We start from the raw sequence: 27,450 nt of genomic DNA, 5'->3' as shown, positions 1-27,450 counted from the left end.
TTGGCAACGGCAATTCTTATTTTCTTTTACCGATTTCCAACGGTAATAATTTAGTGGGTAAAAAATTATGTTTCTATAACATCTTCCATGCCGGCAGAGCCTGCTTGTGAAAATGTGCTATTTTTTTTTTCTTTTTAATTTACAAATCTACATACACAACAAATGTGTTCACCCAGGGAAAACACAAACATATATATTGTAGCAAGTCACAAATGTTGGGGTTCATGGTGATGCTTGTTTTCTGTGTGATTTTGGAGTTGCTGGGAATTTTGTGGGTGTGATTAGGGATGCAAGGAATTCTGTTTTTTTTTTTTTTTTCTTAATCCAGAATTGGGCGGGAACAGTGAGTTTTATTGCAGGCTTGTGCGGCACAGTGGACATTCATATAAAGAGTATAACTCAAATCCTTTTGATGCTAATACACATACACACAGACATAAAACACCCCCCCCCCCCCCAAAAAGAAATTGCTAATTTTTCTTATTTTTTAATTTTTCATTTTTCATTTGTGTTATTGAAGTGATCTACGTCCGGGGTTTCTTGAAACCGGAATGTTGGGTTCAATCCTTTTTTTATTTTTATTGAACATATTTAGTATAAAGAGACAAAACATTTGAACAAACAAACATGGCCAAATAGGATCGAATGTCAACGATATTAACAGGCATGAGGAAACATAACAACATTCGTTTTGTATGCAATCAATTAATTAAAAGTAAACTAGATTAAAAACCAGTGAGGAATGTTTAATTTTAGAAATAAGGGGAGGTATTAAATTAAAATAATAAAATTAATAATAATATTAATAATGACTAAAAGATGAAGAATAAAACAATTAAAATGGCAAGGGGAATACAATATGAATTTAACTGAGTGGATCTTAATGCCTTGACTTGTTACTTTGACACTTTATAGTTTTATTTATATTTCTTATTCTACCCCCTTTTTTATATTGTTTATACAATTTCCAACTATTATTTATTATTGTTATGTTTTACTTGAAACTCTGGCACAACAATTTCCTTCGGGATAAATAAAGTTGTTCTTATTCTTACTCTTAAAAACCAGTGAGAAATGTTTAATTTTAGAAATAAGGGGGGGGCGGTTGATACATTAAAATGATAAAATTATAATAATAATAATGAGTAAAATAAATAAAATGGCAAGGGGAATACAATATGTTTTTAACTGAGTGGATCTTAATATTTTCTCGTTTGTGTAATTGAAGTGTTCAACATCCGGGGTTTCCGGGTTTCTCGAAACCCGGATGTTAGGTTCAATCCCTTTTTTTATATATTTTTTTTTCATTTAACATATTTGGTATAAAGAGACAAAACATTTGAACAAACAAACATGGCCAAATAGATCGAATGTCAATGATATTAACAGGCATGAGGAAACATAACGACATTCGTTTTGTATGCAATCAATTAATTAAAAGTAAACAAGGTTAAAAATTAGTGAGAAATGTTTAATTTTAGAAATAAGGGGGGGTTAATAAATTAAAATGATAAAATTAATAATAATAATGAGTAAAAAAAAATAAAATGGCGAGGGGAATACAATATGTATTTAACTAAGTGGATCTGGATTATCTTCTCGTTTGTGTTATTGAAGTGATCAACATCCGGGGTTTCCGGGTTTCGAGAAGCCCGGATGTTGGGTTCAGCCGTCCAGACGGGAATCGTGACGGTGCGTGAACGCGCGGCGCGCCCCCTACCCTCCCAGCCACGGGGGCGCGCACTCCCCCCCTCCCCTCGTCCGGAGCGAAGGCTCGGCGCCGTGCGCGTTCATGTGCGCCGGATCGAGGACGCAGCTAAAGCTAAAGCGGCCAGCAGGCGCCCGGGCCCTGAACGCACACGGAACACAGCGTCGTTCATTTTGTTCAGACGGACCTCCGGCCGGCAGGGATTAGAAGCGTGCCAAGATCATATGTGCGTGGAGCGGGGGGTGAATAGCGCACGATGGTTCGGGAAACCAGACACCTTTGGGTGGGAAACTTACCCGAACACGTTCGAGAGGAGAAAATCGTGGAGCATTTTAAACGGTAGGTTACGCAAGGGGGATCCCGGAGCAGCGCGCCAGATGCAGCGCTAACGTTCGAGGTTGACGACGGCTAGCACCCCCCTCCTCCCCCGAGCCCCGGCTAGCCGTTAGCGCTAGCCGTCTCAAAGTTTTTGCCGCCGCTCGTCAACACGGTTCATACGCGCCGCCCGCGCTTGGCTCCCCCTAAAAAAGTCTCCCCCGGCTGAAAAGAACCGGTCCGCCGCAAATGTCCCCCGTTCGTACTTTTCGGCCAACTTTGGCAACGCCGAAGAGGCACTTAGCTAAGAGTGGCTAGCCGCCGAGCTACCACCCAACCAACCATTTTGTGGGAAGCCAGGACGTTCTCGCGTTCAGGGGAAGCCGACGGGTAGCCGCTAGCTAGCGCTAGCTTGCACGGCAGGTCAAATCATATTAACATTTGTTGTTCCCTCGACTAGCTGTGGGGTTTTTTTTTCGCGCTCCATCTGCGCACATAAACCCCGTTAAGATTAAAAGCGGCGAGGGTTCCGGTTGATTATCATATTGTCAAGTTGTCGAGCTGCTTAACATCCGTAGCCAACGCGATCATGCTAATGATACTTAAATCTTCCGAGTTAATGCACGGCAAACTAGCTTGACTGAACGCTTCCCCCCCCCTGTAAACACGTCAACGTTTCATATCTCGGAGCCGATCGGCGGCGGCGAGCCGTTCCGAGCCCTGATATCCGCCGATTGTGAGTTCACCCATACGGCGAAACCGTCAACAAACACGCCGAAAGTCTGGGGTGGTAAACGTTCACGTCCCACCGCGCTCAACCGGCGCCGTTAGCCGGGCTCGGTTCGCCCGCGCCGCGCCGATGGGCTGTGCAGCTTCATCCGCGGGCGAGATTCGCAAAGAAAATGTGTCAAGGTTTCGAAAAAATGAGCGATAACTTCGCTTTCGGCAGATTATCGGTGGTCGTGAGAAAGAGCGTCACGCAGCCCCGTTAATCGCGGCTGGTGACTCAGACGATTCCCTGCTCCTTCCATTATGGAGGCATAAATCACAGCTTAGGTGAGGAGCTGCAACGCCGTGCAGCGTGGTTGCAAAATAAGTTGCGAGCGATGAGATATTGCTCCCCAAATGCCCCTTGTTATTGTTTTGCAATGCGCAGTGTGTAATGACCTCTCTCCTGATGTAATTTCCTCTTAGGTATGGACGCGTGGAGAGTGTTAAAGTTCTGCGGAAGCGGGGCTCCGAGGGTGGTGTGGCAGCCTTCGTGGATTTTGTGGATATCAAAAGCGCTCAGAAGGCTCACAACGCTGTCAATAAGATGGGAGACAGGGACCTTCGGACAGACTACAATGAACCCGGGTCAGTCCCGAGCGCTGTCCGGGGCCTCGACGACAGCTCCCCCTCGAGCAGTCGAGATGTTACGGGATTCTCTAGGGGAACAGTTGGTCCAGTGTTTGGCCCACCTGTGTCCCTTCACACCAGAGAGGGACGTTATGAACGGAGAATAGATGGGTAAGTGGACATGGTCTCCGATCCAAGGGAATCCAGGTATCAGATAGATATAAAACCTAATCACATAGTCGGGGTTATTCCAGAGGGATAGATGCCTCGAGGGGGGTCACACACAAGTAATCTAGGGATCGTTCCACTTTTCATCACACTCGACTCGCCTCGCCCACGGGATCGAAGTAAATTAACTACCATTATCATTTCGTAAGGTAACTAAAATTCAAGGTTTGACATCTGGTTTGGATTTTACATCTGTGAGGAATATCCCGGTGAGTTCTGGATTTATTTTGTGGGGAAACTACCTCAGGAGCTTTTGGATATTCTAAAAACATTTGTCTTCTAAGCGTGGGATCTAACTTTTTTTTTTTTCCTAATAAACTTGGAATCGCTTGAAACTGGAAATAAAGCCGCCCTATAACGGATTCAGATTTTTTTTGAAGCACTCGCTTAGGTAATATATCGTAATTTTTCCCGGACCATCCATCTCGGTTTGTTTTTTGCTTTTGTTTTTTTTTTTTTTTCCTTCCTTTCTTGACAACAGCTGATGGTTGGACTACTTTTTAAACTGCTTTTTGCACATCTGGATACGGCCCGCTCTGGATTTAAATTTTGCCGAATGGACGGAAGAGCTTCGTCACACACACACACTTCTCGTGTGACCGATTCAGTTGCCTGTGTCAAATAGGCAAACCTAGTAATCGTAGGCCCGAGATAAATTAAATTAGAGACCCGTTTAAGTCCATATCTGGAAGTGATATCGGGAAGACCTCGCGAGAAAAGAAGGATCCGAGGGGGAGAAAAAAAAAAAAAAAAAAGTCCGGCCTACCCGTGTTGTGGAGGTATTCTCGTTTTGATTCGACAACCACGAAGACACAAGAAGACCGCGCAGTTGGGATGTATCTTCCTGGATGTACTGATGTGGACGCACTGATAGGACGGATAGGTGTAGTTGCCGTTGATTTGGATTACCTAAGCGTGGATGTATCTGCGTGAGTCCTCGGCGTCTGCAGTGAGAAGAGCGCTCCGAAATAAGCCGCCCAGAACTGAAGACGGCTTCTCCACGGTCATTTGAATCACTGAAAAGATGACGCCTGCCAGTGCCCACACTGCGTAGGATCCATGTCTAATGGAATTATGTCTAACCCGAGCACCAGGATATTATGCCGTCGTCATCGTGTCTGAGAGTCCTCCAGCTTGTCTGATGGTCAGTGACTCGACATTAACCAGTGGAATAACCCCCCCCCCCCCGCCCCTAAAGCTAAACTTCTGGAAAATACTACTTCCTGATCCTACAAGAGAAGACGGATCCCCTTGGATGTATTTTCCGTGAAGGCACCACCTTGCCGTGTAGTCAACCTGGAATGGGCCGAATCGCGCCGAAGTTCCATCTTTTTTTCAGTCATATTTCTTTGAGATTTTCCGTTCCTATGTTCCGAAATCCATACCGAGATTTATTTCTGTTTTTTTTTTTTTCCTCCCCCCCCCCCTTTTTTTTTTTTTTTTTCTTCTTCTTTTTTTTTTTTCCATCCAGTGAAGAGAATTAAGTAGCCTAACTGGATTATTCATCAACAGTCTACCGGCCTGGTGCTCCGCAGTATTCGAAGATTACACGCTGTTTGATTCAAGACAATCGTTTTTGACTAATTAGATCAATTGATTTTTCCCCCCCCGATGGTTTTTCATTCGGGCTCTCACATTCTGACCACCTAGGTTTTATTTGGAATAGTTACAGTAACCTCTTTTGAAAAGGTTGGTATTGCTCTGCCCTCTGCACATTTTCTTCTAACTTCCTTAGTGTTTGTGTAATATTAGGCTTTGCACTGCTTTTAGGGAGATCCGTTTACCTGAGGGAGGAAGCTGTTTTCAATCATTCAAGCGCCTCGCAATTATATAGCATTGGTCACATCTTTCTACAAGTGCCTCTTTTGCTCCTGCATCACATTAGCACCAAAAATATCATTTTCTTCTGAAATACTTTGATTTCTGCATGGCCTTTTTCAATTTCATCCCCACGGGGTTCTTCCAGCAGATCAGCCAAATACTTAGTATTCTCAGCGGCCTACGAAAGCAGCTCCCCTGGACTCACTGTGGAAAAAAAAGTATATATTTTTTAAATTTGTTGAGTAATTTTAATTTTTTTTTTTTTTTTTTTTTTCCCAGGACACTAATAGAAAGGATGTGATTGCAGTGTCTTAGACGGTGTTTCCGTGATTTCGCCAACACAAAGGGTGTCTCATGGCCGTTCATGTCCGTTAAAAACGCAGCGCCAGAGCGCTCGGCGGTTTTTAAACAGAGGAAGATGAGGCGTCGCTTTAAACCGCCGACGCTTGTCACGCCAGCGACGATGGCAAAATCTCAATTTCTTTCCATCGCTACTTCCTTTATTTCGAGGCGTCTCGTTTCCGCCGTTAGACTGAACGTCTCCAGCCGGTTCAGGCCCGGTCACTGCTAACAACTGAATATGTGAGAATCATTTTTGAATTCCAGTAGTTTATCTAAGTAATGAACTGCTTGATAAAACAATGCATGGGTTGGGTGGAAGGTTAGATGGCGTGTGGACCCAATAGTTTGCAGGGGAGTGGGAAGTTAGCGGATAGTTTAGCCATGAATATAGAGAGAGACACTGCGTTGCTGTTTAGATTATTTGTTTTTGAGTAAATACTGGCTCTCTTCATACCCAAGATAGGATCTCCTGTCTTGGTGTTTGCCAGGAATCGAGCAAAAAAATACAACACGGGCTTTTAAAAGCGCAACAGCCGGCGCCATAGCGATGCATTATGGCATAAAATGGTGCTATTCCAAAAAAATATGGTACTATAGACCAGAGGGTACAGTAGGTTTCTTTGTGTTGCTTGTTAGCGATCCCTCAGGCTCGCCGGTCTGCAGTGGAAACAGAAAACAAATCAAACGAAGCCCTCGCGTCGCCCTTGACTTCAGCTGGCACCAGAAGACCAAACCTTTCTTTAGTGTTTCTTGGTTAAGAAAAGGGGCGGCGGTGTCGTGCTTCCCCAATATAATGCCAGTTTATCAAACGGCAAATCCCACTTGACCCTTTCTGCGGCTTTGGCAAAAACAGTAGTCCAGTCAGAGTGCAAAGTATTAAACCATTGTCACGCACGGTCAAAGTGTGTGAGCCCGCCGTCAGTCAGCTGGACGTCCAGGTAGAATCAGATCCTCCTCCTAGGCCACGACGTTGTCGCGTCGCGCTCGGGCCGATGATTTAGCGAGTACCACGCCGGCTCGACGGTGACACGATCGCTTTTTAACAGCGTCGGCCCCCCCGCGCCGTTTTTAAACTCCTACACCCAGCCTTGTTTTTGCGGCCCGCTCTGAGCTGTGTTAAACGACTTAGATGACTAATGAAGCCCGGGAACGGCCTTTTTAATCATAATTACCCTGTTTCCCCTCTTTATTCTCTTCTTATTTCACAGTAGCTCGGAAAGTCGTGAGCGTGCATACGATCACAGTCCGTATGGACACCACGAGCGCAGCGGGACTTTTGACAGACAGCGTCACTACAATGCCGATTATTACCGCGATCGCTCCATGTTCGCGACGGCCGGTCCGGGGAGCAGCGCCATCGGCGGGAGCTTCGAGGCGTCGGACCCGCATTTTGACTCGAGGATCCGAGACCCCTTCACTCTCACGAACGCCACGCGGCGGGAGGTCTACAGAGACGACCGGGGCAGACGAGTGGACCGGACCTATCACCACCGTCGAAGCCGATCGTCCCACTCCTCCCAGTCCAGACACCCTTCCCCGCAGCGGACCACAGGACAGACGCCCAAAGCTCCTCATTCCCCGAAAAGAGCTCCCTTGTCGCCCGGGAGAGGCCCGCGATCTCATTCCCGCAGCAGATCTTCAAGTTCGGATTCTGTCAGCAGCACCAGTAGCACGGGCAGCGGCAGGTGAGACGCCCGTCCGTCCACGCGCCGCTCCGGATTCGCGGATTTCGACGGCGGCCGAAACCCGGAGGGCTTCGTTTTCGCCTGATCCTTTCCCTTTTCTGACGGCAGCGACTCGAACAGCAGCTCCAGCGACGGATCCCGGGCCCGCTCGGTCCAGTCGTCGGCCGCTCACGCCCCGCCCCAGTCGTCTATGGTTCTGGATTCGGACGAGCCCCGCAGGAGCTTCGGGATTAAAGTGCAGAACCTGCCAGTGCGTTCGACAGGTGAGGCTCCGATCTCGCGCCGCGCTCCTTCTCGGATTCCGGATTTCGAGACCCGTCTGATCAAATCGTACCTACCGTCAGCTGTCGGAGTATCGACGGTTTCCCGACGACAAACTTTTTGACCGGACGTCTCAAGTATTTTGTAACTCTTGTGGCCCATCTTTTACTTCACGAATCGCAACCAATTTTGAAGCCCGAGATTCAAGGATGCGTTCATCTCCCGGCAGACACGAGCCTGAAAGACGGACTCTTCCACGAATTCAAGAAACATGGTAAAGTGACCTCAGTGCAGATCCACGGCGCGTCCGAGGACCGCTACGGCCTGGTGTTCTTCAGACAGCAGGAGGACCAGGAGAAAGCCCTCAGCGTCTCGAAAGGAAAGCTGTTCTTCGGGATGCTTATCGAGGTGACGGCGTGGAGCGGGCCCGGTACGTAGACGCGCCGCGTACGACTCGTCCGTCGGGATTTCGATCGGCACAAACGGAGTCCGTGATATCGCTCGACTTCCTCCCCCGTCCAGAAACCGAGAGCGAGAACGAGTTCAGGCCTCTGGACGGCAGGATAGACGAGTTCCACCCGAAGGCCACCAGGACGCTGTTCATCGGCAACCTGGAGAAGACGACCAGCTACCAGCAACTTCTCGACATTTTCCAGCGCTTTGGGGAAATCGTCGTAAGTGACCGTCTCCCGCCGTCGACGGGTGAACGCTTTCGTCTCTCCGGTCGGCCGGGCCGTAAACGCGAGGTCCCGTTTGTTCTCAAGGACATCGACATCAAGAAGGTCAACGGAGTCCCCCAGTATGCGTTTGTGCAGTATTCCGATATCGCCAGTGTTTGCAAGGCCATAAAGAAGATGGATGGCGAGTATCTGGGTAGCAACAGACTAAAGGTACTTTCTTCACTCTCCATGACACCGGTACTCGTATCATTTCATCTTTAGAGAAAGTATTATAAATGATCTCATCTTCCCCCCCCCCGACAGCTCGGTTTTGGAAAAAGCATGCCCACAACCTGCGTTTGGCTGGACGGCTTGGCAGCCAATATCACCGAGCAGTACCTCACACGCCATTTCTGTCGCTATGGACACGTGGTCAAGGTGTGTGCTTGACCGCCAGCGTCGGGGTCCGGAGGAATTCTCAGTTTGTTTTTTGTTGTTCTTTCCCCCCTGACGCAAATATTAAATTTGAGTTTTTCTCGGTACACCTCTAGGTCGTGTTCGACCGGATGAAAGGAATGGCCCTGATCTTATACAACAACACGGATTTTGCCCAAGCAGCCGTGAGGGAGACCAAAGGCTGGAAGATCGGCGGCAACAAATTAAAGGTAAATTGTCCGCCCATCTATATTCTAAAACTCCTATCAGAATGACGATATTGGATGAAGCGTTTGTGTTCATCTATTCGTGATAGGTGGATTTTGCAAGTCAAGAGAGTCAGATGGCGTTCTACAGATCCATGCAGGCATCCGGTCAAGACATACGAGACATCTACGAAATTCCTTCCGAGCGCCGGTAAATGACCCGCTAAGCAATTGTCTCCGTATCGGTTTCTAGGACACGTTCTTTTCGTCGATTTGACCAAAGTAAAAATCGACCCCGGTAGTTAACGCAGCGTGAATCTACATTTTTGCATGTAGCGCTTTTCGTCGCCGAGCTGTACGAACAAGCGAGTCGGTTCTTTTGGTTAACGGCATCGTGTCCTTTTGCTCCTCTTTCTTCCCGTCCACTGCACAGGGACGATCGCAGACCCCCTTACCATGAGTTCACAGCCGAAAGGGCTTATTATGAGAACATCCGCACCCCTGGCCTCTACCCGGAGGACGCCCGGAGAGACTACGCCGCTCGCAGCAGGGACCGTTTCGCTGAGCTGGAACATTACCAGGGCGATCATTTTGACCCGCGTTACCACGAAGACCCGCGGGACTTCAGGGACTACAGGGACGCCTTTGAGCAAGACATCCGCAAGTACACGTACATTCAAAGGGAGCGCGAGAGGGAGCGCGAGCGTTTCGAGGCCGACCGCAGCAGGTGGAGTCCTTCTCACCCGCGCCGGCCCATCACCCCCGCCGTGTCGCCGTCCCCGTCCGAGCGAGCGCCCCGGGATTCGGAGCGACGCGTTTACAGTCAGTCCTCGGAGAGGAGCGGCAGCGTGAGCTCGCTGTCGCCGCCGCATTTCGACAAAGCGGAGAAGGCCCTGCTGGAGCACACTTCCAAAAGCGACAAGAGCGAGAAGGTCGGCCAGCCCGAGCGAGCGGCCGGGCTGGAGAAAACCAAACGTGCCAAGCGGAAGGAGAAAGGGGACAAGGAAAAAGCGGAGAGGGTCAAGTCGAGGAAAGCGAAGGGTCAGTCTCCATCCAACCCGCAACCCGAAGCAGAGATCGAGGCCCCTTTTGAAGGAGGGGCCGGTACCGCGAGAGGGAAGGTGTCAGACCCGGATGCTCACGAGAAGCAGAAATACAAGGGGGAAGGCGACGCCGTCGCCGGGAGTCACTTCGCAAATACCCTTCACGACCCGGCGAAGGGCGAGAGATCGGAAACCGGCAAAGGCGACAATCCCGACGTGGAAGGGAAAAGTCGTCCGAAGAAACACGTCAAGACGGAACCTGGGAGCGACGGGAAGGAGCCGTCGGTGGATTCCGACCGCCTCGCGGCGCGGAAAAGGCGCTTCGGCGATTCCAGCGGGAGAAGTACTCCTCAAAAGAGAACCCGGGTTGAGGACGAGGAGGGCAACGCTTCGTCGGACCCGAGCGCCGGCGCGCCGTATGTGAAGGAGGCCGATGCCGACAAACAGAAAGATGCCCAACGCAGGGATTCAAGGCTCAAAACCGATAAGTCCGGCACTCAAAAAGACGGTCAGGAGGACCTAAGAGGACCAAGAGAGCTGTCAGAGGGGGCTTTGGACCACCTGGAAGCCAAACGTAATCCGGGGCACCCTTCATCCAGGAGATTTTCCCACGAGGGAAACGCCGACCCCGCAGGTACAAGGGAACAGCTCTCGGCTTTTAAATTTGGCGGCCAGACTCCTGACGCCGACAGAGGCAGCAAGATCAAGGAAGACCACGTGGACATTGACCTTTCCCAGAGTTACCGCAAGCAAATGGAGCAAAACAGGCGCTTGCAGCAGCAGCAGCGGGAGTCCGACAAACCCGACAAACCGGGAAGTCCCCAAGGAATCGAAACCGAGGACCTGGAGCACCGCAGTCTCGTGCACGAGGTCGGCAAACCGCCCGAGGACGTCACGGATAATTTCCCCTCTCACAAACTGAAGAAACTCGATCCTTTCGACACGGACTCGGGAGGTAAGCGGGAGCGTGTCTACCGGAGCTTCAGACAAAAGAGCGAGGATCCCGAGTGGAACAGCGCGTCTTCTCCCGGGCATCAGCACTTCGCCCACCATGCGGAGGAGGACTTTGTCGAACACTCTCAAAAAGAGCTCGTCAGAAACGACGACAAAGTTCACCCCGACCTGGAGCTCCTGGTGAAGAGGACGCAAAACACCCAGGTGAACAAGTCCAACGCTCCTTTACTGAGTGTGGAGGAAGAGCAGCAGAAGAGATGGGAGAGCAGAGTGAAGCAGGACCTACCCGACCTGAACTTCTCCAGGGGTCTGAGTAAAAACATACACAACCGCAAGCGTCTGGAATACGGCGTTTGGCACGACTTGGAACCGGGCGAGGTGAGATCCGACTCGGAAGAGGACCGAGAGACCAAGCCCCATTCGCCCGTGCCCTCCACGTCGATATCTTACGCCGAGAGGCCGAGGGTCGACCGATTCTCGGATCCCAAACTGGCGCATTTGGAGCGAAACAAGTTCTACTCCTTCGCCCTCGACCAGACCATCACGCCCGATACGAAGGCCCTGCTCGAACGGGCGAAATCCCTCTCGTCTTCCCGGGAGGACAACTGGTCGTTCCTGGATTACGATTCTCACTTTGCCAGTTTCCGCAACCGGAAAGATACGGAGAAGATCGAGTCGACCCCGCGGCCGACGCCCTCGTGGTACATGAAGAAGAAGAAGATCCGCAGCGGCTCGGAAGACAAGCTGGACGACAGGAAAGAGGAGCCGAAGCCGGAGGAACACGAACGCAGGGAGTTGTTCGCCTCCCGCTTTCTTCACAGCCCCGTCTTCGAGTTGGACTCCAGGCGACTGCAGCACCTGGAACGAAAGCACGAAGAACCCGAGCAAACGCAAAACCAACAGAGCGGCCAGCAAGGGGCGGTGGACGGGGAGCTCGACCAGGGCCCGGTGGTGCTTTTCCACAGTCGTTTTTTGGAGCTCACGCGGCTACAACAACAGAAGAGCAAAGCCCAACAACTGCAAGAGGCGAAAGAGGTTCCCGCCTCGGCAGATGAGCAGAAAGCGGACAAGGTACCGTTTCAAGAGCCGCAAGCCGTCGAGTCCCCGGAGACGGCGGAATCCATCGCGGAGCCCGAAATCAAGCCGATCAGCCCTGCCGAAGAGGTGATTTCCGAACCCCAGGTCGCGCCGACTTTTATCAACCAGCCTGTGCCCAAGGATTTTCCCCCGCCGGAAGAAAAATGCGTCCCTTTAAACCCGGCGACCGAGCCGCACCCGGCGGCTTCCTTCGCAAAAGAGGACGTAAAGGAAAATGAACACGCGCCCGTGCAGCACCCGCCGCCTGTCGCCGCCCCAGATTTGGAATCTCCGCCGGCAGCGGCGCAAGAGTCCGGCTGCTTCGTCAACAGGTGTAAACTCTCTCCATCTGAGGTGAAACTGGAGATTCCCACCGAGGAGGTAAAGCCTCCTGTCGCGGAGCAGCCGTGCCGGCCCGAGTCCCGCGAGCTCATCGGCAATTCCGAACCAGAGCTCGACGCCGAAGCGACCCTTCCGGAAGTTCCCGAAACCGCGAATCCGATCCCGCCCGGTCTTGTGGAGGAGGAGGAGGAGGAGGAAGAAGAGGAGGAGGACGCAGTGAAGAAAGAGACGCCTCCCTCTTACAAAGCAGCAGAGCCAGAAGATGAAAAGACGGTTCAAGTTTGTAAAGTGCAGATACCTGTCGAGGATACAAACAGTGAGCTGGCGTCACCCCAGAAAGAGCAGAAAACAAAAGAGTTGAAGAACAAAAAGTGCAAAGCGCCCCCCGTCGAAGCGGCGCCGGCGCCGGTCGTGCCGGCCTCGTCGTCCGAAAAGCAAGCCACGCGCAAGAGCGAGCGCATCGACAAAGAGAAGCTGAAACGCGGCTCCTCCCCGAGGGCCGAGTCCAAGTCCACGGGCAAATCTCCGATCCACGGGTCCGACCCGGACGTCCCGGAGCAGAGCATATCCGTGTGCAGATCGAGACGGCGAAACGTGAAATCCGTGTACGCCACCCCGGTCGAAGACGACGCGCCCGTCCGCTCGGCGAAGGACGTCGCCGAGTCCCCGAGACCGGCGCGAAAACGCGGCACGGATAAAGACGCCGCGCAACAGAGCGGCGATCAGGATGTTCCGGCGCCGGCCCCCGCCAACAAAAGGGGCCGACCTCCCAAGAATCGTAAGCAAGGCGAGGAGGCCGCGGCCGTCAAAGTGGAAAAGACGAAAACGGAAAACAAAGACACCGATTCCAATGAATCCGAGAGCGGCGAGCGAACGGCCAGAGCGTCCAAAGGGAAGCCGGCCCCTCACATCACGAAGGGTTCTTCAAACCAACTGTCCGCCGCTTTAGTTTCCGTAGCGACGAGGAAGGGAGAAAAAGCGGAGGCGGCGGAGGGAAACGACCAGGAAATGGATCCGACGGGAGACGGCGCCGCAGCTCTGCAAGACCCGTCAGGTTCGGTCAAAGAAGATCCGTCGGTAAAAGCCGACCAAAAAAAGGAGGAGCGAGACGCTCAAGGACGAGAAACGGGAAAAGATGGTCTCCACGAAAAGGCTTTGGACGGTAAAGCAAATGGAAAAGAGGAAGACTCGTTGGTCATCGACGAGAAAAGCTCCTCGGAAAAAGACAGGATCGTGCGAGGGAAAAGCAAATTGTCCAGGACCCCCAAGTCTCCCGTCCTGAAGAATCTAAAGATCAGGCTGAATGTCACGGAGGTCAAAGATCACGTCTCAAAGTGCACCAACGCCAGCCGAGGAGGGTCCAACAACGAAGAGAACGAAAATTCTGCTTTGGACAAAAAAGAACAGGTGGACACGTCGAAAAGCTTAAGTTCTCACGAGATGGAACTGGAGCAGGCGGTGGAGAACATCGCCAAACTTACGGATCCGGCCTTCCCGACGGAACCGGAGACCTCGCAGACGGTCGTAAAAAACTACCCGGAGGAAGAAAAGTCTTCAAATCCTGCCAGCGAGACAGAGCTAATGGCCGCTATTGACTCCATCACGGCCGACGAGGGAGCCGTAGCCTTAACCCCGGCACCCGCCCTGGGTGTGGAACTAGGTTCAGAACCCGAGATGCCAGATTCTGTTCAGGCTACCAAGGAGGACGATCCCGACGCCAATGCCTCGACTGTACAGGAAGAGCTTCTGTTCCCACCCGCGGCTAAAAAAGGAGCCAAAGGGAGACCCAAAACCCAGAAGCGCCTGAAAGGCCAAAAGCAAGCGAGGAAAGACTCCAAAGGAGCGTCGATGAGCGAGGAACCCACGGCTCCTTTAGGAGACGGCGCCGCCTCCAACGTCAAGATCGTTCCCGAGACGACAACCCCGGCGGCAACCGCCACCGTTATAACGCCCACCGCCTGGAAGCAAGAGCCCGAACCCGTCGCCGTCAAGGCCGTGGACGTAAGCGGCGAGGCTGAGTCGGCTCCGGAAGAGCAGACCCCGCATCTGAAATCTTACCCCCAGTCCAAGAGTCCGTTAGGCCCAAAGACTCAGCAGGTTCCCGCTGAGTGCATCTCGCCCTCGATGTCCCCGCTGGCCAACAGACCGAATATCAGGCCGATTCAAACCAGCAGAATTCCAGTATCCCCCCCGGATTGGCTCCACCAGTCAAAAGACGCCGGAGCTTCTGCAACACCCGTCATGCCGTTGCCCCCGAAGGAAAACCAGCATTTACCTTCCGACTCTGAAAACATGGATGTCGATCATGGCTCGAGTGACCTGAGGCAGATTCTTCTGAAAAACAAAAATATGTCCATCCCGAGTAACCCGCCGGCTGTCCGAGACCAGAACCCATCCGAAAGCAGCGCCCAGTCAGCTGTCGTGCCAAACAAGTCACCGCTGCCTGAGAGCAGGATGCCAACTCTTCTGGCCCCGCCGATCGTCAGGCCTCCGACGTCTTTACCGTCCCCCGAAGCCAAGTCTGTGATCTCCGTCATTGCATCCACCGCTACCTCTGTCATCAGTCGCGTTTGCAACCCCCCTGAGCCCGAGGACAAACTGAACAAAAACATTGTGAATCCCGCCGCAGACGTGGCTCCCCCCAAACCGCCCTACAGGCCCAGCAAAGAAGACACGGGACCGTACCACGGGCCGGCGGTTGGCGACGAAGGAGGGAGTGCCGCGCGCTTCATCGGTACCGGATCTTGCCCCGGTCTGAGGGTGAATACATCGGAAGGAGTGGTCGTATTGAGCCACTCCGGGCAGAAAACCGAGGGACCGCAGAGGATTAGTGCCAAAATAAGCCAGATTCCCCAGGCTACCGCAGGTGACATGGAGTCACAGCAGCTGGTATCCATGCCCCAAATAAAGCAGGAGATGTACAACCACCCTCAGTCGGGACTTCAGAAAGGTCCTCTGCAGACGGACCACGGGCACCCGGGCAAAACGCAGTCGGCCTTGTCCGCCGTGAAACAAGAAGGCACCGCTATGGAAAAGCTGGAGACTACCTACCATTCCGGACCTCAAGGAGTGGTGAAACGTCTTACGCCCGGAGTTGCTAATCAGCAAGTCATGAGCACCATGTACCATCAAGACTACATGCCCATAAAGCATCAGAAGAAGATGGACGGCGCAGATCCCCACAGTGCCGACGGAGCCAAACCATCTTGGACGTCCGCGATCAGTCCTGCGATAAGCCCCCATTTGCCCTCCCCGCCCGGGAACCACGTGGGCTTTGTGACAGCCGCCGGCGACAGAGCCGCCCCCCATCTCGGCGGGGTGAAACAGGAGCCGAGATCCCCTCGCAAATCGGGTCACCCACACCCGCCCTTTACGAAAGTGTCCTCACCCATCGGGTCCTCTTCCCCTAAAGGCATCCCGGTGATGTTGTCCACCAACCATCCTGCAATGCAGCCGTTTATCACCGGAGTGCATCACCAGGAGCAGTCGGTCATCATGCCCCCGCACAGTGTGCCCGGAGGCCTCGGGCGAATGTCCCCGCACTGTGTTACTCAATCCATTCCCATGGGGCACCTTGTTCAAGGAGAAGTCCGGGTCAATACCCCGCCCCTCTCTGTGATGAGCTACGGTATGCCCAGCGAGTCCCTCGCTTCCCCGTGGTCCGGGACCATGCAGCCTCGTCCCACTTCGCCCCAGGCCGTCGGCAGAGACAAGGTTCTCAAAGTCAACCCGAGTTCTCTGAGGGGCCACGAGGGGGAACAAGAAGAAGCCAGGCGCTTCCACCAGCAAGGGCGCCAGTCCGCCACCCAGCTAAAATCGGAGGCGATGCAGTCCGACCCTCGGGGGCCGCTGCGAAGTAACGTCCAATTGGAAACCTACATGACCCAAAGAGAAATGCGTGTGCTCATGCACCAACAGGGCGAACGCGCCGCCTCCGACCCGCATTCCGGACACATTCAAGAGACCCTTCCCGCCTCTTCGGCATCTTCCAGCATGCCCCTGTCCTTGTCTCCGAGGGCACACATTTTGCCAAAAGGTGTATCAGAGAAGGAAATGAGCAAGCCTTTGGAGGCCAAGAGGCCGCACTCGCCTCTTTCGAAAGATGGACTGATGGGGATCCGACAGTCGGGGACCGCGATGGCGTCCCCGCAGAGAGTCCAGCTCATGCCTTCCGGGCCGAGCGGATCCTTCCCAGAGTACTCCGGGATGTACTCGAACCCGAGGGGCATCCACTCCCAAATACCCGACCCGATTCCTGTTGGACACAGTCAGCCTGCTCTGACCGTCACCCCGGCCATGGTGAGTTTACTGCACCTCACAGCCAAAGTCCAGAAGGTCCGCTCCCGCTTCCCTGCGGTCCCGAAGGAAGACGAGCCCTGCGGCGTTACACTTAGAACTATTTTTCTACCTCCGTAGTACGAATCCTTCGGTGCTCGGCGACTCCGTCGTCAGCGTTTCATTTCCTTCGTCTTAGTCGTTTGTTGAGGCCAGCTGGCGAGTGTCTTCTGACTGGGGGAGTGTTTGGGTCCCGAGTCACAAAGAGAACTTTTAAGCATACAACTAAAATAGTCTTTGGTGTCGCAAGAGTAAATTCATAGTAGAAGAATGTCCAAATACCACAAAAAGAGACTGCGCGTGATTTTATGAGGAAAGTCCTCAGTTCGACCGGGTCGCCACTACCGCGGCCTGTTTAATGTCTTCACCACGCAGAAATAAATGATATCCCCCGCCTCCCTTTCAGGGCGCAGACCCCCAGGCAAAGTCCGATGGCAAGATGACCCAGCCTGTCAACATGGTGCAGCTGCTGACGGTGAGACCGGACTCTCCTCGCCGGAACCGTCCTCGGAGGTTTCCCCGAACAATAGCCGCCTTGTTTTGACAAAAGTTGTCTTTGTGTCGGTCCCCCTCCGCCCTCCCCGAACTTGTACACAGAAATACCCTATTGTGTGGCAAGGCCTGCTGGCGCTGAAGAACGACACGGCCGCCGTCCAGTTGCATTTCGTCTGCGGCAACAAAGCTCTGGCCCACCGCTCGCTGCCCCTCCAGGAAGGCGGCACGCTGCTGCGGATCGTCCAGAGGATGAGGCTGGAGGCGTCCCAGCTGGAGAGCGTGGCCAGAAGAATGACCGTAAGTACCGGGAGGCTTTGCCCTTCCCTCCCCTCCCCTTCCCTTCCCTTCCGTAAGTACCGGGAGGCTTTGCCCTTCCCTTCCCTCACCTTCCCTTCCCTTCCCTTCCCTTCCCTTCCCTTCCCTTCCCTCCCCTCCCCTCCCCTTCCCTTCCCTCCCCTAATCCCTAATTCCTTTCCTTCCCTCCCCTAATCCCTTCCCTTCCCTTCTCTTCCCTTCCCTTCTCTTCCCTTCGCCTCGGAGGAGTCTAATCCCGGTTGTCTGTGCCCAGGGGGAGTGCGAGTTCTGCCTCCTGCTGGCTCTGCCCTGCGGACGCGACCAGGACGACGTGCTGAACCAGACCCAGGCTCTCAAGGCCGCCTTCATCAACTACCTGCAGACCAAGTTGGCCGCCGGTATCATCAACATCCCCAATCCAGGTTCCAACCAGGTGCGACCGCCGGCTCCTTTCCCCCCGTCCCGTCCCGTCCCGTCGCTCTTTCTTTCTCCTCGCCTTCCCGGCTCTTGATTCTCGTTTTTTTTTGTCTCCCCAGCCCGCCTACGTGCTCCAGATTTTCCCGCCTTGTGAATTTTCCGAGAGCCACCTGTCCCAGCTCGCGCCTGACCTCCTCAACAGGATCTCCAGCATCTCGCCGCACCTCATGATTGTCATCACCTCTGTGTAACCTCCACAGACGTCCTCGCCGACGAGCCTCAGGAAACCAGAGGGACAGTAGATTTCCTTTTTCCATGAGTTCTCCCCGAAGACCGTGGGTGTCCACTTCATCCTTTTGCTTTCTTCCCGTCAAGTTGTTTTTTTTTTTTTTTTTCGTCACTCCTGTCTGGTATTTTTGTCCTTCTCAAAAGAACTCAGGGATGGACCAAACCAGAATCAGTCTTATTTGACCGTTTCTCTGCTGTATTTCTATTTATTGGAGTTTTTACTTTCGAGCGCGGAGAGGTTTTCCGACGAGGATCCGGGCGGCCTTCTCCCTCCCGCTCCCCCTTTTATCGATTTTTGTCATTTCCTCATTTCTTCGCCAGAGGATCATAGAAGCTGTTGCAATGGCTTAAAAAGATTAAAAAAAAAAAAAAAAAAAGACTTTTTAACATGTACAGACTTCCTCTTCCACGCTTCCTCCAGAGGAGGATCTTGTAAATTGACGGAGACCCTGTCGAGGACCACCTTTCTGTCACGGCTACTCTTAATTCCACCAGCTTGGCTCCTTCCTCACACTACTGAAGCAGTTTACACCTCCGCCACCTGCGACCGCACCATCTGGGAGTTTTGAATACGGGACTTTGTAAATATTTTAAATATTTAAACTTTGACAGTGGAACTTGGAGAACGCGACCGAGACTTGGACTCTGGGACGAAACCAGAAAACAGAGTGGAACTTTAGATGGGTAACCTTCTTTTTTTTTTTTTTTTTTTTTTGTTTGTTTTTTTTGGGGGGTGTAAATACTTGTAACACAAGAAGGTTAGCAAACTCTGCTGTGAGTCTGCTGATGGCACTTCCTATTTTGTAACTCAAATAAAACAATCTCCAGAAAACTTGAATATCAAAGGTATAATCCTTTATTATTATTATTATTATTGTTGTGTATCCAATCGAATCGTCAATGGACCAGTCGGGAAAGGATTCTTTTATTTGGCATGTTTGGATTTAATGTGAACAAAACATTTAGCAGGGAGTGAAACAGCGCCCCCTGTTGGCCGATAGGAGAATTTATTTTATTAAGAGGCTCTTAAACTACAACTGCTACTACTACAACTCAGTCTTTATTTTTAATTTCCAGGTCATTTCCCCTTTGAATACGTTCTAATAAAAAGGTAAAAGACTTTAACCACAGGGAATTAAGACACTGATGGAATAGAAACACCTGTATTTGTTTTACTTTCTCCTCATTAATCTTAGGTTTTCTACGTTTTTAAAACCTAATATATAATAGGTTTCCAGCATCCGTTTATCAATATATTCACATGACCCAACCATCTCAGTCCGGCTTCTCTGACCTTCTCTCCAAAACATCTGACGTGCTATTCCTATGATAGACTCATTCCTGATCCTCTCCGTCCTGGTCACTCCCAAAGAGAACCTCAACATCTTCATCTCTGCAACCTCTAGTTCTCCCTCCTTTCCTTTTGTCATTGTAACAGTTTCTAGTCCAAACATCATCGCTGGTCTCACCACTGTCTTGTACACCTTTCCTTTTATTCTGGTCAATAGTCTTCTATCACATAGTACCCCTGACACTTTTATCTCCACCTCTTTTCCACACTCTCTGTTGCTCTGGACTGTTGACCCCAAGTACCTGAAATCCTCCAGCTTCTTGATCTCCACTCCCTGTAGCCTCACCGTTCCACCTGAGTTCCTCTCATTCACATACCTATATTCTGTCTTGTCGCAACTAACCTTCATTCCTCTCCTTTCAAGAGCATACCTCCACCTCTCTAGATTTTCCTCCACTTGTTTTCTGCTCTCACTACAAATCACAATGTCATCTGCAAACATCATGGTCCATGGAGATTTCTGTCTAACCTCATCTGTCAGCCTGTCCATCACCATTGCAAACAAGAAGGGGCTCAGAGCTGATCCCTGATGGAGTCCCACCTCCATCTTGAACTTCTCTGTTACCCCTACAGCACACCGTACCAGTGTCTCACACCTAGCATACATGTCCTGCACCGGCCGTACATACTTCTCTTATCCCTCCAGCGCATCACTGTCTCACAGTGAGCATACATGTCCTGCACCAGGTTAACATACTGCTCTGCCATTTCAGACTTCCTGATACAATACCAGAGCTCCTCTCTGTTACCCCTACAGCACACCGTACCACTGTCTCACAGCTAGCATACATGTCCTGCACCAGTCTTACATACTTCTCTGTTATCCCTCAAGCGCATCACTGTCTCACAGTGAGCATACACGTCCTGCACCAGTTTAACATACTTCTCTGCCACTCCAAATTTCCTTATACAAGACCAGAGCTCCTCTCAGCACCCTGTCATATGCTTTTTCTAGGTCTACAAAAACACTACATCTTGTAGTACTCTTTCTAGGCATGAAGCCATACTGCTGTTCACAAATGCTGACTTCTGCTCTCAGTCTAGTTTCCACTACTCTTTCCCATAACTTCATTGTATGGCTCATCAACTTTATCCCTCTATTGTTGCCATGATTCTGCACATCCCCTTTATTCTTAAAAATAGGCACCATCACACTTCATCTCCATTCTTCAGGCATCTTCTAACTCTCTAAGATCCTGTTGAATAATCCAGTCAGAAAATCTACCGCTGCCTCTCCTAGACACTTCCACACCTCCACAGGTATATCATCAGGACCAACTGCTTTTCCACTCTTCATCCTCCTTAATGCCTTCCTTACTTCACTTTTACTAATTTGTGCTACTTTGTATATATGTATATATATAAATAATGTGGGTTAAAGCTCACAAATATTTAAATTTGCAAAACCCACCCATCTGTTTATATTAGCTAGTTTTATTTGTCTTTTTTAATAAAATAAAATGTAGGATATTTAATAGTAGTTCCCCATTTTCTTTCAAAATTATTCTCTAAATAAAAATGTTAACAAAGCCCTGATTTTACTATTTACAACTTGTTTTCTTCCCTATTTATTTTTCCTTTTTACTTATAAAAAGTTAAAGTACTTTGACCCGGATTATCAAAGGTTTACGGCTCTTAAAAAAATTTCGAAACATTTTTTTTATTTATTTTTTTAACTTTTTTTCTTTCTTTTTTCTTTGACGAGTCTCTTTTGTCAAGTTTGAATTTCTTCTTTGGTTTTTCCCACGCCGGAGAGGCGAAGCGATCTCGCTGCTGCCCCCTAGTGGTCACCCCGACACGGATCCAGTGACTTGGGGGGACCCCCAGTGTGTGTGTGTGTGTGTGTGTGTGTGTGTGTGTGTGTGTGTGTGTGAGCTATTGTGTCCCGCCAAACAGTGCCGCCAGCTGGTCCTGGTAGCGGGAGATGTTCCTCCTCATGATGTCCATGCAGGGGCCCAGAAGACGCTCGAAGGCCTGGACGTCGATCACTGGAACCAGAATCTTCCGTCAGTGACTCACAAATTCACTCGTTCATCTCATCGATCCCCAAAAATACTTCAGATGAGTAGAGTTTTTGTTTGGTTCCATAAAGGTCTGCAGTGTGAAGGTTGATTGTCTGTTATGGATTCATCCATTAAGAATCAAAAATGTATTTTTTATTTTTTTTTTATTGTGTTTTATTTATTAATGAATTCATTCAGTTATTCATTTATTTCTTATACCTTGAATGGATTGGTGTAAAATTATTAAAAACATTTACAAAATGATTATTAACATTTTATAATTGTGTTTATAATTTGTTGGTTTATATATTTTTTTAATTATTTGACAGCTCAAATACAATTCTAGTACAATTAGGAATTCAGTGATAATAATAATAAGGGATCAATATAATTATAATTATCACCTACAGCAATCACAAAAATATAACGATATTTTTTATTTATTATCATTACTTTAATCGGATTTTATTGATAAATAATTTGATAAATATATATGGTTGTTTTAAGATATAGATAATGATGATGTATATTGCTTACTATTATTTAATACATTATTTTGAATTGTTTAATTCCACTATGATTATGAAATATATATTATATCATGACCACCACTACTACTCATCAAATTATAAACACATTCATTAAATGTGATAATCTATAATTTAATTTGCAAAATAATGTAATGGAATGTAAATGAAATACTGTAAATCCTTTAACAAATTATTTTTAATTAAAAGGTAATATGAATAGATTCTACTTTTTGTTATTTATAAATAATATGGATAATAATAATCATTAAATATATTCGTAATTCATTATTTTATGTATTTCATTTTTTTAAAATCACAAAGAACCTACAATAATTTCATTTGCGAAAAACAGCAGAAATTATTGTATTTTTCTCATGAATATATTCTATACATTCCTTTTTATGTATTTTGTATCATATTATACATATATACGTATATATATATATACATTCATGTAAATAATTTATTACTTTTAACTGTTTTTTTTTGTCATTGATGACATTTGAGAATATTTTTAATTTTATATATATATATATATATATATACATTTTATATATTCATTTTTTTATGAGTAGTTGTTAAATGCAATGTATTGTAATTGTAGGTCATTAATTGTAAACCTAATTAAACCTAATGTAAATCTGAATAATTTCTGCTACAGATGATGTCATAAACCGTTATCATTCGCGTTACAATAATTAATATTTATGGAATGATCCATAAAGGGGGTGGGTAATTATTTTAGCTGGCAGGACATATCCTATTTAATTTCAATGCCGAGTTGATATCATGCAAATTGAACAAGATGAAAATTGCAATTTAAATATTTCCTTTTTTTTTTTTTTTTTGCATTTTATTTCAACTTTAAATTCACTAATGATCGCATAAATGCGCCGGCATTATTTTTGTAGGAAATCATCCATACAAAATTAAATAAAAAGGAAAAAAATCAGGAATGCATGACGTAAAATGCCCAGATCCGACCTAACATGACCTACCCAGACACTTGGTCTCTCCGACGGCGTAGACTGAGGCTGCACGGGGTTTGTTGTTGACCAGGGCCAGTTCTCCAAAGTACTGGCCCCGGGAGCAGCGGGCCACCTCCACCTCCACCTCCGCAGCCCCCTCTGGCGCCCCCTGCTGGACGGAGGCCATCACAGACATTATTTACTATTATTATTATTGTTGTTGTTGTTGTTGTTGTTGTTGTTGTTGTTGTTATGTTTTCATTATTATTATAAATTGCGTTCTTTATCATTATTATTATTATATTATTATATTATTATTATCATATTAGTATTATCATTATCATTATTGTTATTGTTGTTGTTGTTGTTGTTGTTATTGTTGTTATTATTATTATTAATTAATTAATTACCCTAATGCGTTCATTCATTTTATGAATTTGCTGAATCGCAAGTATTTTAGGTTAAGATGTTTAATTTATAAATTATATTTCATTTGTCATTTATATTGTGCTTATAAAATATGAACATCATTGTTATTATTGTTATTATTATTATGATATCCAAAAATTATTTATTTTCAGTAAATAAACGAAATCTATGTATTTATTTTTTCATTGAATTTCATTTTGTAAATATGATTTTAACTTTTATATTTAGTTAGAAAATGTCATATATGAAAAGTTAAGATTTATTATATATTATTATATAATCAGATTATGTATTTAAACTCTAATCTTTTCACCAAAAATTCTATTTTGTATATCAAATCATAGGAAATGGAAAAATATTTCTAATTGAATACATTATTAACATTCTTATATTTCATCAAGTTATTATTGTATCAAATGATCATGTATATCTTTATTCACTGATTAGAATGTATCATCTCAGTATCATATATTGTTATATACATTTTTTAATTATATAACAATACAATTTTTTATTACATTTCTAATTTTTGTCCACTCATTGAATTTACCTATTAATGTATTCCTACAATATTTTAGATTTCCTTTCCTGACCAAATAAATTATAACATTAATCATGATATTAATTTTAATAATATTAAGTCATTCATTTATTTGTTCATATTTATTTTCTAATTATTTTCCCACCATTTGATTTCTTTGTCGGTGTATATATTTGATAATTATCAACAATTCTGTTATTATATAACTAAACAATTTATTGTATTTTATGTTAAATATTTTTTTTAATCCATTAAATCATATTGTAAGTTATATTTTGCTATGTTTTATTTCGATGTTATTGATTGTTGCTTTATTTACTTATTTTATTTTTTCTATTTTTTTCTATTTCTCTCATTTCATTATATTTAATAGGAATTTATTTGGATGATATTCACACAGACCTTCCTCCTGATGGTGATCTTCACCTCTCCGGACTCCACGATGAAGAAGCAGTCGGCTTCTTCTCCCTGCAAATCACAAAACCAAATCCGGTGAAGATGAGGATGAAGAAGATGAAGTGGACGAAGAGGAGGAAACCTCGCCTGCGTGATGATTCGATCTCCGTCCTTGAAAGCACGGGCGCCCAGGACGTCCACGATCTTCATCCTCTCGGAGAGCTGCGGAGGGAAAACCAAGGTAAACAAAGCGCCGAGGCTGAGGAACATCGAGGTTCATCTCCGGGACGAGAAGGACCAGGACCTCCAGGCACTTCAGGAGGGGAACGCAGTCGATGAAGGCCTCGTAAACCCTCCTCTTCTTGGCGTTGTTCTTGACGATCAGCCGGTGGAACGTGGCTCGGTCCTGAGAGGAAAGATCGTAAATTCAAATTCACGATCGGAATACGGAACTCACATTATTGGGATGTTGCACATGGAGTTATTATAAAAACATTTTTTTTTTTTTTAAATTTAAATACATATTATTTATCATATTTATTATATAAACATATATATTTAAATCGAGATTTTTTTAAATAACATTATTACTGTTGTTATTGACATAATAACACAAAATATAAGTATATCATTAAATGGTTCATTATTGTGGATATGGATTGTATCTATATAACTTATTTAAAATTGTTGGTATGTTAATAAATAATACAGATTTAATTATTATAAAACAATTGATTTATTGTTCTTTTATAGATGATAAGAAATTACCATTATCATCACATTAAATTATTTGTATTATTACTTGTATAATTATTGTGTATAATATAATGTATATACATAATATATAATATATAATTGTATAATTATTTTTAAATTACTGACAAAATAACAAGTAACGCAGAAGTATAAGTATATAATTAAATTTATCATAAAATCTTCATTACTTATACGGAATTGTATTTATTATTATTAGAATTGAGATATGACTAAAATTGAACAATTATGACTAGCATAAAATTATCTATACAATCTTTAAATCTATGATTTTAGAATAATTGATGAAACAATAATAACACAGTGTAATGTAATAAGTGTAATATTAAATTATGAATATTATGTATTTATATAGTTAACATCAATGATAAGTACAAAATATATATCAAATTTACCCTGTAATGCGTCATCACACACACACACACACACACACACACACACACACACACACACACACACGTCTAAATAATAGACTTAATATAATAACTTTACTAAAGGAATATATAATCTATGTTCAATTATTCGGATGTTTATAATTAATACACGTGCATATAATACATATAATAGTTATTATAAAACAATTGATGTGATTGATATTTTTTCAAATGGCAAAATATGTTATTATGACATTAAATTACAAATGTATGTATTATTAGATAATATATAATATTATATAATTACTGACATAACAAGAAACACAAAAATATAAGTATAAAACTAAATTTATTACAAAATGCTCAGTACATATATAGAATTGTATTTACATTATTATTAGACTTGAGATATACCTGTAGTAAAACAATTATAATCATCAAAACATTATCTAAAAAATCTATAAAGTTTAATTGATTAAACAACATAAATACTGTAATGTTTAAGTGTAATATTTAATCATGAGTATTATACATTTTTTATCATTAACATAAATCATAATAACATTATGTATCTATTAATCTATTTTTAATTTTATGAAATATGTCTATACACACACACTAGAAATAATCAAACGTAATTATGAATTGCATGACAATAATAAATATCTGATAAAGTGTAGTAATAGTATAGTAAAGTAATATCTCCTTATGAAAAGGGATTCTATAAATGTCTTTTATTATCATATTTATGTGATTTATTTCCAATGAAAGCAGCATTGGGTTCCACTGACCAATCCCCAGAGGGCGCCGTCCTGCGTGGCGATGATGGTGGCGGCGCGCGGCGTGTTGTACATGAGCGCCAGCTCGCCGAAACTGCCCTTGTTGTCGTACTTTCCCACACACACACTCGCCCCGTCCTTCTCCACCACGATGTCGTACACACCCCTAGAGGCGGTCATCAATTCAGATGTTACAGCAGCTCAGGCTGGGAGTTGTAGTTCAGTAAACCACTACGATTGTAGTCCTGACACATTAGCGATCCCGAAGATGACTCCTCACTTCTCGATGACGTAGAAGTTGTCTCCGTCGTCGCCCTGGTCGATGATGTGCTCCTGAGGCTTGACCAGCACCTCGAACATGGCGTCCAGAACCTCGGAGAACTGCTCCTGGCGGGCGAAACAGGCGTTAGCCGCCGGCGCCGTTTGGATCTTTTCACCCCCGAATCCGCCGCGCTGTACCTGCTCCAGCGTCTTAAAGAGCAGGATGTCCCTGCAGGCGTCCTGGAGCCGGTGGCGCTGCTCGTCCGTCTTGGGATGGACCACCCGCGGCTCGGCGTCGTCGTCCTCGTCGTCGTCGGGGTCGTAGGCCTCCGCGCAAACTGCAGCGGCGCGGACAGTGAGGCGGCGCGGCGCGTCGGATTAACAAAAATCCCGCCACGGTTACTGACCTGAAACCCTGCGTCTGTACTTCCCGGTGGTGGATTCTGCAGGCGGTGAAGACGAGGAGTTAGAGGTGGACGGAGCCGCTCCGTTAAAACGCCACCCGATACTCACCGACGTCCTCGTCGTCGTCGTCCTCTTCGTCCTGCTTGTCCGGGTGAGCGGCGAAGGTGACGCCCTTCCTCGCCGGCCGTCCTGCAGGCTTCGAACCCCGCCGGCTCTCCAGGACGCCGTTGAAATACCGCACGGCGAACTCCACCATGTCCGGCGGACGTTGGCGGAGAACTTCCACGGTGTAGCCCTGCAGCAGCTCCCGCAGGCCGGACGGGACCTTCACGCCGCTCATCGCTCCGATTCCGATGGCGCCACGTCGGGGAATCTACTGCCTAAAACCATCGATTG

At 47.1% G+C, this 27,450-nt stretch overlaps 2 protein-coding genes across 6 annotated transcripts; one reads left to right on the top strand and one right to left on the bottom strand.

Annotated features, from left to right (window-relative positions):
• Window positions 1-1,878: 1,878 nt before the first annotated feature.
• Window positions 1,879-20,646, top strand: LOC147221940 (msx2-interacting protein). 2 transcript variants are annotated; one of them, XM_086168976.1, is made up of 15 exons: window positions 1,879-2,047; window positions 3,218-3,532; window positions 6,961-7,437; window positions 7,546-7,700; window positions 7,928-8,128; window positions 8,221-8,372; window positions 8,463-8,588; window positions 8,682-8,795; window positions 8,909-9,022; window positions 9,109-9,209; window positions 9,432-16,713; window positions 17,156-17,224; window positions 17,347-17,541; window positions 17,813-17,971; window positions 18,075-20,646. In XM_086168976.1, the coding sequence occupies exons 1-15, from the start codon at window positions 1,965-1,967 to the stop codon at window positions 18,204-18,206; spliced, it is 9,675 nt and encodes a 3,224-aa protein (XP_086025102.1). In that variant the 5' UTR covers window positions 1,879-1,964; the 3' UTR covers window positions 18,207-20,646. The 2 variants fall into 2 exon arrangements, with proteins under 2 accessions (XP_086025102.1, XP_086025103.1); XM_086168977.1 differs by lacking the exons at window positions 1,879-2,047; window positions 3,218-3,532 and adding an exon at window positions 5,021-5,278.
• On the bottom strand, window positions 18,927-27,415 carry prkar2ab (protein kinase, cAMP-dependent, regulatory, type II, alpha, B). Of its 4 annotated transcripts, none has more exons than XM_086168980.1 (10): window positions 27,163-27,415; window positions 27,057-27,092; window positions 26,848-26,987; window positions 26,669-26,775; window positions 26,401-26,554; window positions 24,766-24,867; window positions 24,609-24,683; window positions 24,468-24,533; window positions 23,126-23,267; window positions 18,927-21,582 (listed from the first exon to the last, which is right to left on the bottom strand). In XM_086168980.1, exons 1-10 carry the CDS (start codon window positions 27,392-27,394, stop codon window positions 21,470-21,472), a joined length of 1,167 nt encoding a protein of 388 aa, XP_086025106.1. In that variant the 5' UTR covers window positions 27,395-27,415; the 3' UTR covers window positions 18,927-21,469. The 4 variants fall into 4 exon arrangements, with proteins under 4 accessions (XP_086025106.1, XP_086025107.1, XP_086025104.1 ...); XM_086168981.1 differs by having other exon boundaries at window positions 23,126-23,264; XM_086168978.1 differs by having other exon boundaries at window positions 24,468-24,683.
• Window positions 27,416-27,450: the final 35 nt, after the last annotated feature.

This window comes from Fistularia commersonii, chromosome 21 (assembly GCF_037954325.1).
Source record: "Fistularia commersonii isolate RoL2024-O1a breed Wild chromosome 21, RoL_Fcom_v1.0, whole genome shotgun sequence".
In the NCBI taxonomy this organism is placed as follows: Eukaryota; Metazoa; Chordata; class Actinopteri; order Syngnathiformes; family Fistulariidae; genus Fistularia; species Fistularia commersonii.
This window is presented reverse-complemented; position numbering and strand designations above follow the sequence as displayed.